The sequence below is a fragment of the Pseudophryne corroboree genome, chromosome 8 (assembly GCF_028390025.1).
Source record: "Pseudophryne corroboree isolate aPseCor3 chromosome 8, aPseCor3.hap2, whole genome shotgun sequence".
Taxonomy (NCBI): Eukaryota; Metazoa; Chordata; class Amphibia; order Anura; family Myobatrachidae; genus Pseudophryne; species Pseudophryne corroboree.
In genome coordinates, this window is record NC_086451.1 from 455,235,286 (window position 1) to 455,246,488 (window position 11,203).

At 49.7% G+C, this 11,203-nt stretch overlaps 1 protein-coding gene across 5 annotated transcripts; it reads left to right on the forward strand.

The window, feature by feature from the left end:
• The first annotated feature begins 1,069 nt into the window (after positions 1-1,069).
• Positions 1,070-10,770, forward strand: LOC134949620 (zinc finger protein 420-like). 5 transcript variants are annotated; one of them, XM_063938325.1, is made up of 5 exons: positions 1,070-1,146; positions 5,179-5,354; positions 5,803-5,926; positions 7,192-7,305; positions 8,257-10,770. In XM_063938325.1, the coding sequence occupies exons 2-5, from the start codon at positions 5,307-5,309 to the stop codon at positions 10,662-10,664; spliced, it is 2,694 nt and encodes an 897-aa protein (XP_063794395.1). In that variant the 5' UTR covers positions 1,070-1,146; positions 5,179-5,306; the 3' UTR covers positions 10,665-10,770. The 5 variants fall into 5 exon arrangements, with proteins under 5 accessions (XP_063794395.1, XP_063794393.1, XP_063794397.1 ...); XM_063938323.1 differs by lacking the exon at positions 1,070-1,146 and adding an exon at positions 1,704-1,800; XM_063938326.1 differs by lacking the exon at positions 1,070-1,146 and adding an exon at positions 1,756-1,775.
• The last annotated feature ends 433 nt before the right edge of the window (positions 10,771-11,203 follow it).

Consider the following 11,203-nt stretch of genomic DNA (forward strand, 5'->3'; position numbering starts at 1 on the left):
TGCAGTGAATTACATTTATCAGAAAGGAAGAAGCGCCGACAGAAGCCACTATACATTACGCTGGGCATACAATTCCAATAACAAATAGCGACAAATACGTTTTTATTTTCTGCTGTTTCATACATAGGCCCCCATTTACTTTTACCTGGAGGAAACTAAGCAGAATTACTAATTGTATGCTATGTACTATGTAAATATCATGGCTTTACAATACGCTTTTCTAAATGTGTATCCCGACCTCCACTGTTTATAAGCGACACACAGAGGGGTATTTCGGTAAAACATGCACATTAATGTGTTGCCCACAGAAATCAATCAGACTTTTGCTTTCATGTCCTAACCTGCACCACCCAGATGACAGCTAGAATCTCACTGGTTGCTGTGGGTGACACCAGCTATCCTGAATATTCCCAGTTCTGTGCCTAATCTAAAATAAGGCAATTAATAGAGATGTAATAAATAGGGGCCTAACAGACTTGGAACAGGCACAAACCAGTTGTGTGGTGCACGGCATGTAAATGAGTAAGGCTGGGTACTATGGTGGCCAATCCCGGGATCGGGATCAGCGGGATCCCGGGATTTAGGTCAAAAATTGTCCGGGATTCAGTCCTGGGATTGAAAGCTTCAATCCCGGGGATTTTGGAATGAGCTGGCTCATAGTTTTTTTTCAATGCAGTACAGCGTTGAACAACCTCAGGAGACTCAAAAGCTGCCCGGCTCTTTCCTCCCAGCTCCCCCTGCGCAGCGCGATATGAGGTCAGAGGTCACGCTGGGCAGCCAGCCACCTGTCACCCGACGCTATGGACCTCACTGAAGGAAGTGACCCACCCGCCCTCTTTCCCAGGTATCATGGTGAGTTATGTGTGAGGGGCGGGACGGCTACACAGGAAACAAACCAATCCCGGGAATCCGGGGATTGACCATTTTTCAATGCTGATACCTGGGACTGAAAAACATGGCCCGGATTTGACCACCCTACCGGGTACACACTAGACTAGGCGATTAATCGGATGCTATATAGGGCAGATGCGGATCGGAACGAGATATCGGCCACATCGCTCAGGGTGTGCCCACGATCGCACACTCCCACGGGTCATCCTGTCGCATACTGCATGCCTAATGGGAGGACACAGGGAATGACATCAGGTAACGATACATTGCGCCGTTGTCCACTGCATCGTGCCGTCACTGGGTACACACATCGTTTAGTGTGTACGCAGCATTAAATTCGTTCAATTGGCAAATATTTTTCATGTCAGCAAATTTACTGACGCTTGGCAACGTTATTTGTATATTCATTATTTTTAATAACTACCTCAGAGAAATTGTAATAGTAATATAAACTGTAAATATAAAGAGCTTACTAATACAGCAATGAGACAGGTTATGTCTCATTATCTGACATTATGCACCTGTTTTCTTCTCTTTTTCTATCATGACATATGGAAGGAATTATTATAACTAATAATCTATGTACACTTTCCATATGTCATAAACTATTATAATGGGGAATGGGAAAGGAATTTCATAGAGTACGTAAAACAAGGACTGCCTCTGTTGATTGGTTGATTTCCGTCATGTGATACAAGTGAGCGCACAGACCCCTGGGGGATGTAGTCTTTATCTTATCAAACAGACTGGATAACAATAAAGACGGGGACTACAACTCCCAGAAACGTAGGCAGCCTGTGTGTGTAAGCTGCCAATGGGCGCCGCTGGCCACGCCCCGGCACTGTAGCAGCGATGGCGGCCGCAGGTGCTGGAGGAAAGAGGAGGTCAGAGCTCGGGTGTGAGCAGCAGGTTAGATACGGGCGCTGGAGGCAGTATCTGAGCCTGCTCCATACTGGGGGTAACCATGGGAGCCGCAGACAGTATGGAGGGTACAGCTGCTGCCTCTCCCTCAGTGTTACTGTAATCCCTGTGCAACTACAAGTCCCAGAATGCCCTAATGTCCCAGCATGCTCTAAACCTGCCTATTTATATAGCTCTATGGATAAATGTCCCAACACTCCCAATGGCCATAGATGGACACATAGGAAAATATTGCATGTACAGTATGTGTAATATATATATATATATACACACACACAGTTCAAGTTCAGAACATGGGACCCCCTGGACTAGCACAACTAAACTTGATTAGAACTTTAAAAAGTGTCCCCTCACGCGCTTGCTCCGCCCGCCACGCTTCGGCCACAGGGACTCGCTCCGCTGCGCTAGCCACAGGTTAATATGCCCATTAAATGTCTACGTGGTTGGTGAAACGGGTGGTCTTCAGTATGCCGGCTGTCGGGATCCCGGCGCACAGTATACCGGCGCCGGGATCCCGACAGCCGGCATGCCGACACTTATTCTCCCTCATGGGGGTCCACGACCCCCCTGGAGGGAGAATAAAATAGCGTGGCGCGCGCAGCGAGCCCGCAAGGGGCTCATTTGCGCTCGCCACACTGTCGGTATGCCGGCGGTCGGGCTCCCGGCGCCGGTATGCTGGTCGCCGGGAGCCCGACCGCCGGCATACCTTACTACACCCGGTGAAACTGATAGCCCAGGGGTCCCATGTTCTGAACTTGAGCCCAGACACACACGTTCCTGCTGACGGAGATTACATGCCTATGGGAGACTGTATATATTGCACGGTTCATGCTGTTAATGATAATAATCTGCTATTAACCATTATTGTGGATATGCATACAGTGGGTGAGTGTCAGAGACTGGCAGCGTAGGAGGTGAGAAGTCTCTAGGTCAGAGAAAATGACGATTGTGAGATTTTATTATATTCCTTTATACGGTCCCGCCCGCTGTGTGGCCATGGAGCCATACAGAGAACTATTACAGTGATAACACAACTAGATCGGTATAGAGAAGTACATAAAACAAACCATATATGGGGATAGATCGTGACATACGATTATTTAGTGAATGACAATAAAACAGTGTAACGCCGTGAGCCGGTGCCCTTGGGTGGGTAGGTAGAAAGGATGAGCTTTAGCGGGAGCTCACTGGGGACATGGATCATGCAGAGAGAGAACAAGAGGGAGCAGGGCCCTGCTCGTGAGAGCTTACGGACTATGGGAGAGTTGGTATAACTGTGAGGTGAGCTGGGCAGAGAAATGGGTGCCAAGAGTGAGGAGAACGGATAGGGTTTAAGGAACAGGTGTGTTATAACGGAGTGTTTGGAGCTGTGCTGGCTGCTAGACAGACTGATAGGGCAAGGGAGAGAGTTCCAGAGGAGGGGACAGCTCAGGAGAAGTCTCAGATGCTGAGGAGGTAATCAGTGCAAATGTAAGGTGACAGAGGAAGAGTGGAGGCAGCGAGGGTCTGGATGGAGATGAGAGGAGTCATTAATTGCTTTGTATTTTAGGGTGAGGAGTTTAAACTGGGCTCTTTATGGGAAGGGTGCCAGTGACAGATGAGTGAGCGACAGGAGGAGCAGGAAGTAGCTTTGGGAGCAGAGGCTAGAGGTGGTCAACCGTCCAGCAATGATTCCAAATCATCAATGGTTTATGGTCAATGGTTACTACGTTTGCTATCATTGCTGGACAACCAGATGGTTTCATGCCATGGATGATACAGGGTGCCGGGCTATGGAGCATAGCTCCTGCCCACAATTCCTGCAAGCCCCACCCCCAGGTTTTGATTGGCCAACGGGCCAGCCAGTGAAAGAACAGGGATGACCATCGGTTGGTGAAAAGGTGGTTATCCATTACATAGATTGCAACCATTTATGGTTACTTGTCATTTCACTATCGATGGTGAACATACAGATGGCCACCCCTAGCAGAGGCAAAGCAGGTGTGCTAAGAAATACAGGGGGAGAGCCCAGCTAGGGAAATATCATGCAGCCCACGTGAGTGGAGAGTTAGAATAGAGAAGTGACCCGCGGATGTGAGAAGACTGCAGGAGCAGTTGGTGCTTCTATAAAATGTATCCATTCTCTGATACGGAAATACTTTGGTTAGTGGTACTAGATTTGCATCTAAAAATGCATACGCCTACACCGGAGAACTCACATGTGAAATGCAGTCCACATGCGGCTGTTTTACTTACCTTTGGGAGGTTGGTAGTGTTCACGCCAGTGACCGCAATGTATTGAGTCACAGTTCTTCACCCTTCTGGGTGCAATCCCTGTCAATTTTGTATTTTTTTTTATTTTCATGTTAATAAAAACAAGAATCATTAAATTGCGCGATGCCAACACCTCTATATAATCGAATGTCCGATTACGCTGGTCAGGGCATATCATAGTCATCTGCAGAACTTGTAAGGGTAACCGGAATAACTGTATTATAACATGCAGGAAATAAGAGGGTCCGGCAGCTCTTTTAGGCATGTGTGCGGATACACTGAAGACACAAGCCTGAATTCTGTTCAGAGCGTAGGCGAGCGCGGACAGCAGGACCAAGTTTTCTAACTTATATATATATATATATGTTTATATAGCAGTGTGGAATGGCACTCTTGGTCCTCAGTGCAGCTGCCGGGGTGCCCTCCAAAATTCAATATACACGCTTAAGATCCAGTAAAATAGACCAGACGGCACTCCATCGGACTTTGGGGGTCATTCTGAGTTGATCGTACAGCTACGATCAAGCACAGCGGCGATGCTTTTGCATTTGAGGAGTAACTCCGGGCCCACGCAGGTCCTGCGGCTGGCCGGGAGAACCTCTTCGCCGCCCGGGTCGCAGCGGCTGCGTGTGACATCACGCAGCCGCCGTGGCCCGCGCCGTCCAGCCCCCTCCCACCCAGCGACCGCCTCTGCCTGTCAATCAGGCAGAGGCGATTGCTAGGCAACGACGTCCTTCGGCCATCTGTCCGGCGCACTGCGGCGCTGGCGCATTCGCAGTGCCGACCCGATCGCTGCGCTGCGATAAACTGCAGCGAGCGATTGGGTCGGAATGACCCCCTTCAAGTGAAGATGATTTTAATGCTGAATAGCCAACGTTTCAAGGCCCCTCGGCCCTTTCGTCAGGGTATAACCTGTTATGCCCTGACAAAAAGGCAGAGGGGCCTTGAAACGTCGGCTATTCAGCATTAAAATCATCTTCATTTAAAGTCCGATGGCGTGCCGCCTTGTCTATTTTACTGGATCTTAAGTATATGTGTGTATATATATATATATTGTATAGTACCTCTACTGTGAGGCTTGTGCTGTGACTGTATTACTTATTCTCATTACAGGGTTAGGATGGTGCGGGGAATCACAGCTCACCAAAGGAGGACTTGTTCCCATGACTAACATCCGATCTGCAGAGTCTCTGTTACACCTACATTATATATAATGAGCAGTAGATAATCCACATCTGAGAATGATGCTCGCTCACAGCCAGGATGTATCCAGTCTACAGGCTCACCAGGTAAATGTCATTCAGGCGATCGCCCTTATTCTCCCTGTCCATCAGAGGAGCATCTGCAGCGAGGTTCTTACTTCCTAAATCTGAATGTTTAGCCCTGTAATACGTCCCATACAGAATCCTAGTTTCTCGCAGTTTGTTCTTTGAAAGAACTCCGTGTTGTCCTAACAGGACTGAGGAGGAGAAGCTCTTCTGTGGTCGTCCATAATAGATCTGCTTTATATTCCAGTTCTAGCCTCTTGTGTCTGCTCCTTGGGCAAGTCTCTGTCTCCCCATGTCCAGGGAAAAGTATATACCAGATTAGATACATGTGAGCTCTTACAGGCAGGGCCCTTGTTCCACTTGTCCTCTTATCAACACTATAGACTGATACTACGTATATATTCCTTGTTGGTTGCTGCTGACACTTTGAGTTGCCACAAAAAAGCACTCACCTGGTTCTCTCTTCAAGGTGCCGACATTTGATGACGTTGCAATCTATTTCTCCCAAGAGGAGTGGGGATATCTACAAGAGGAGCAGAAAACCATTTACAAGGATGTGATTATGGACACCTTCCGCTCCCTTAAATCTTTAGGTATCTGTCTGCCTTCCCCTAACCAAACATTTTTGATTATGAACAGATTAATCCGATTGCTTTGGCCATATGAGCTCTGTTCTATTGGTTCTGTTGTCACCCACACCAGCGGATTCAGTACCAGACGGATTAGCAGTGATAGAATTGATCGATCTGATTGTGGCGTGTGTGTCAGTAACGCCGCAGGCAGACAGGGAGTGACAAGTACAGGGGAAGGGTGGGGTAACTCACTGTAGCTAGGCAGCGGTGAGTTGCGGGGGAAGGCACAACTGCTCCCAGTGATCCTGTACTCATCGTATGGGTGAGCGGGCAGTGTCATAGGGAGAAGGAGACAAAGGACGAGAAGTACTGATGGTAAGGATAGTGGCCCTCATTCCGAGTTGATCGCTAGCTGCTTTCGGTCACAGCGCGGCGATCAGGCAAAAAAACGGCATTTCTGCACATGCATATGGGCCGCAGTGCGCACGCGCGAAGTTATTTCACACAAAACTATGCTACTTTACACAAGGTCTAGCGGCGCTTTTCAGTCGCACGGCTGATCGGGAGTGATTGACAGGAAAGGGGCGTTTCCGGGAGGTAACTGAGCGTTTTCCGGGAGTGTGCTAAAAAACACAGGCGTGTCAGATAAAAACGCAGGCGTGCCTGGGGAAACGGGGGAGTGGCTGGCCGAACACAGGGCGTGTATGTGACGTCAAATCAGGAGCTAAACTGTTTGCAGTGATCGCAAGGTAGGAGTAGGTCTGGAGCTACTCAGAAACGGCATGAAATTTTTTTCGAGCAGTTCTGCTAAGCTAAGATACACTCCCAGAGGGGGGCGGCCTAGCGTGTGCACTGCTGCTAAAAGCAGCTAGCGAGCGATCAACTCGGAATGAGGGCCAGTGCCAGGTGAGTATAAGTGGGAGGGGGGAACATTCTATAGGAAGGGGGTAACCAGGAAGTAGAAAAGGTGTTTGGAGGAGGGAGGGAGAGAGACGGTAGGCTGTAGTGAAAAGGGGTGTTTTAATGGAATATTTAAATTTGGAAAGTGGTGAGACTGGAATAGAGGCAGATAGGGCGAGGGGGTGAGTTCCAGTGGAAGTGCATGGGAGGAAGTGACGTGAGTGGAGGTGAGGCATCAGTCAGAGGAGTGGAGAGGGCAGGAGGGAGGGTGTACAAAGGTGTAGGCGGGGGAGAGGTGTACAAGGGCTTCACATGTTTGTAACACTCACACCTGACAGTAATACTAACATAGATTCATCTGACTGTCGTCTCTTGTTACCCCCAAGGTTACATTCATGTAAAGCCTGAAATAATATCTGTGATCGAGAAAGGAGAAGAGCCGTGGATAACGGAGGGCTATCAGCTTAATATAAGGCGGAACGTCCTCGCTGCCGCATCAGGTAACCAATATGGTCTTTGGTAACTAATTGACAATAGAGGTGCGGTAATGTTGTCATAATACTATACCCCCCTTCTGTAATTCACAAAACAAACATGGCCGGGATGTAATGAAGTCCGAGTTCAGCGGCTGTGCGGGATGCGGGCTGAACTTGGGCGTTTTTGTAAAGGGTCAATCATTTACATGGTATGGTTTAGCCTTGTAAGTGAGTGTCCCTTTAAAAAAAAATTCCGCGTTCGGTCGACATCCCGCCCCCATGTCTGCTGTCCGCTGTTGATCCGTTTTGGGGAAAACGCGCTATAATTAATTGTGATTCGGCTCAGAGGCTTTCTCCAGGTGTGGATGCCAATGTGATGTCCGTGGTTCATGTTGTTAGCTGTCTCGCTCTATTGGGGTCATTCCGAGTTGATCGCTCGCTAGCTAGTTTTAGCAGCCGTGCAAACGCTATGTCGCAGCCCACTGGGAGTGTATTTTAGCTTAGCAGAAGTGCGAACGCTTGTGCAGCCGAGCTCTGCAAAAATTTTTGTGCAGTTTCAGAGTAGCTCTGAACCTACTCAGCGCTTGCGATCACTTCAGCCTATTCCTGTCCGGATTTGACGTCATACACCCACCCAGCCACGCCTGCGTTTTTTCAGACACGCCTGCGTTTTTGCAAACCCTCTTTGAAAACGGTCAGTTGACACCCAGAAACGCCCCCTTCCTGTCAATCTTCTTGCGGCCGTCAGCGCGACTGAAAACTTCGCTAGAACCTGTGCAAAACAACAACGGGCTTTGTACCCGTACGACGCGCGTGCGCATTGCGGTGTATACGCATGCGCAGAAAAGCCAGTTTTTAGCCTGATCGCTGCGCTGCGAACAACAGCAGCTAGCGATCAACTCGGAAAGACCCCCTTTATCCTTTTGTGTGCGTTTCCAGTGTTTTTGTAACGCCTGCAATTTTGTCTGTTTGCAGATACGGAGCCTGTACGGCGACAAGAAAACGTTCCATCTATGGATTCCTCCCCAGAGGTAAAACCAAGCCTGCCGGGAACAGCACTTCTTCTAGGCCCCAGTGGTGAAGGTGTTGTGGTGCAACAGAAAAGTGTCTCCCAGGAACAACCTCCTCTCTTTCCTCACAAACTAACGCTTAGAACACTTCAGATCCCACCCGCGGCGGTGAAGTCCTTTTTGTGCCACGAGTGTGGGAAGTGTTTCGGCAAAAAGGCTCACCTTGTCCGTCATCAGATCACCCACACTGACAGAAAGCCCTTGATCTGCCTGGACTGTGGCAAATGTTTTACACAATACTCGACATTTTTATTGCACAACAGAATTCACAAAGGTGAGAAACCCTTTTCCTGCTCAGACTGTGGGAAAATCTTCACCCAGAGGTACAACCTGATCAACCACATGAGAACGCACACCGGGCATAAGCCCTTTTCCTGCTCGGTGTGCGGGAAATGCTTTTACCTTCGCTCAGTCCTGATTAAACATTACAAGATACATACGGGAGAGAAGCCCTTCCCTTGTTCTGTCTGCGGTAAATGCTTCAGACAGAAGTCGCATCTGGACAAGCATCAGATCGTTCACTCTGCGGACAAGTCCTTCTTCTGTTGGGAGTGTGGATTAAACTTCCTGACTGCGGCGGACCAGGCAAAACACAGGCTGATCCACAGCAGCAATAAGCCCTTTTCCTGCTCCGAATGCGGGAAGCGCTTCCGGTGGAAGTCGTCCCTTTTGGAACACTCGAGAATTCACACGGGGGAGAAACCATTTTCCTGCTCGGAGTGCCCGAAAAGTTTCCGCTGGAAGTCGTCCCTGGTGGAGCACCAGAGGGTCCACTCCACCGACAAGCTCTTTTCCTGCGCCGAATGCGGCAAATGTTTCTACAAGCGGTCAAACCTGGAACAGCATCAGAGGACGCACACAGGGGAGAAGCCTTTCGCCTGCTCCGGCTGCGACAAACGCTTCAGCCGCAAGAGACATCTAGTCCGGCACCAGGCGGTGCACGACGAAGACCTGATGTTTTCTTGCTCGGAGTGTGGGAAGTGTTTCGTCCGGGAAGCTGCCTTCACGCAGCATCAGAAAGCGCACGAGAGGAAGCCGCGGCCGTGCGAGGATTGTGGGAAGACTTTCACCCACCGGTCCGAACGCTCCAAGCACATGAGAAGTCACACAGGAGAAAAACCGTATCCGTGTCCGGAGTGCGGGAAGTGCTTCGGCAGTATGTCGGTGCTTGGAAAGCACGAGCGCACTCACACGGGTGTGAAGTCACACGCTTGCTCCGAGTGCGACAAGTGGTTCGCCGAGAAATCCGCGCTTGCTACACACCTGAGAACTCACACAGGAGAGAAGCCCTTCGGGTGCTCCGTCTGCGGCAAGCGGTTCAGCCAGAAAGCACATGAGGTGAAGCACCAGCGAGTTCACGTTAAAGCCAAACAGTTCTCTTGCCTGGACTGCGACAAACATTTCGTCACCAAGTCTGCCCTTTCCAGGCACCTCATCATTCACACGGGGACGAAGCCATTTTCCTGTCCCGAATGCGGCAAATGCTTCTACAGGAAGTCCAACCTTAAGCAGCACGAGAGAATTCACACAGGCGAGAAACCCTATCCCTGCACCGAATGCGGAAAGTGTTTCATAAACAACGCCCACCTCGTGCGACACCAAGGGACTCACCTGGATAGGAAGCCGTTCATTTGCTCCGAGTGCGGCAGAAGTTTTGCGCAGTACTCAACTCTCTCGCAGCACATGAAGGTTCATAAAGGGCTCAGCCCGTTTGCCTGCCCGGAGTGCGGGAAAGTCTTCACCCAGAAGTCCGACCTGGCCAAACACGTCCGAATCCACACGGGAGAAAAGCCGTATCCCTGCCCGGAATGTGGGAAGTGTTTCAACGTCAGCTCGGCCCTCATAAAACACCGGCGGACACACACGGGCGAGAAACCTTTTTCCTGCTCCGAGTGTCTGAAACGTTTCAGTCAGAAAGCGCATCTGGATAAACACGCAAAGGTGCACACTGGGGAGAAACCCTTCGCCTGCACAGAATGCGGGCAGGGTTTCGTCAGCAGCTCCGGCCTGGCGAGGCACCAGGCCATCCACACGGGGGACAAACCATTTTCCTGTTCGGAGTGTGGGAAGCGGTTTAACTGGAAGTCTTCACTGGTGGAACACGTTAGAATTCATACGGGAGACATGCCGTACACCTGCTGTGAGTGCGGGAGCAGCTATTCAAAGCGGTCGGCTCTTGTAAAACACCAGAGAACTCACACTGGTGAAAAGGGCTATAAAGAAGCCGTCGTAGAACCTAAGAGCCAACATTACGGTGCACTGAGTGTAGGAAACACTGCCATGGGAGTTGCAGAAATAGAGATAAGCGTTTAATAACATTTCTATAAAAAGTGTATGTGTGCAGGCATATAGGGGTTGTAAAGCAAAACATTGATGTATTAGGGATTTCCTATTAAAGGACAACTCACTTTTCAGATAATGCTGTACACGTATTTCCTTCTTAAACCAAAACCATTGTTTGCCAATATAAAAAGCCACTTTACTACCTCATATAGCTCCTGGCAGCCCGAGCTGACTGTCCCTGCCAATGTTCCCATGAGATAGCTGTTTTTCCCCATCCACAGAGCCGTGTCATGGTGATTGACAGTCCCAGCGCTATTAAAGGGTCTGGGACTGTCACTACTAGACCAATTACATCCAGATCTGCCTTAAGGGGGGTACTCCCAGAGCAATCGCTGCTTAAAATCTAAGCAATCTGACTAGATTGCTTAGATTTTAAGCAGTGATCTCTCCGTGTGTACCCCCACAGCTATAGCGATGCGCAGCCCCGCGCGTCGCTATCGCTGGTGCGAGATTGGCCTGCATGCAGGCTCAATCTAGCAGGTTGCTCACTTCACCCGCTGGGTGAAATG

Coding starts and splice junctions, on each gene's coding strand:
- LOC134949620 (XM_063938325.1), top strand. CDS start 5,307: ATGATGCTCGCTCACAGCCAGGATGTATCCAGTCTACAGGCTCACCAG. Junction 5,355..5,802: donor CCAGTCTACAGGCTCACCAG/GTAAATGTCATT, acceptor TCTCTCTTCAAG/GTGCCGACATTTGATGACGT. Junction 5,927..7,191: donor CCGCTCCCTTAAATCTTTAG/GTATCTGTCTGC, acceptor GTTACCCCCAAG/GTTACATTCATGTAAAGCCT.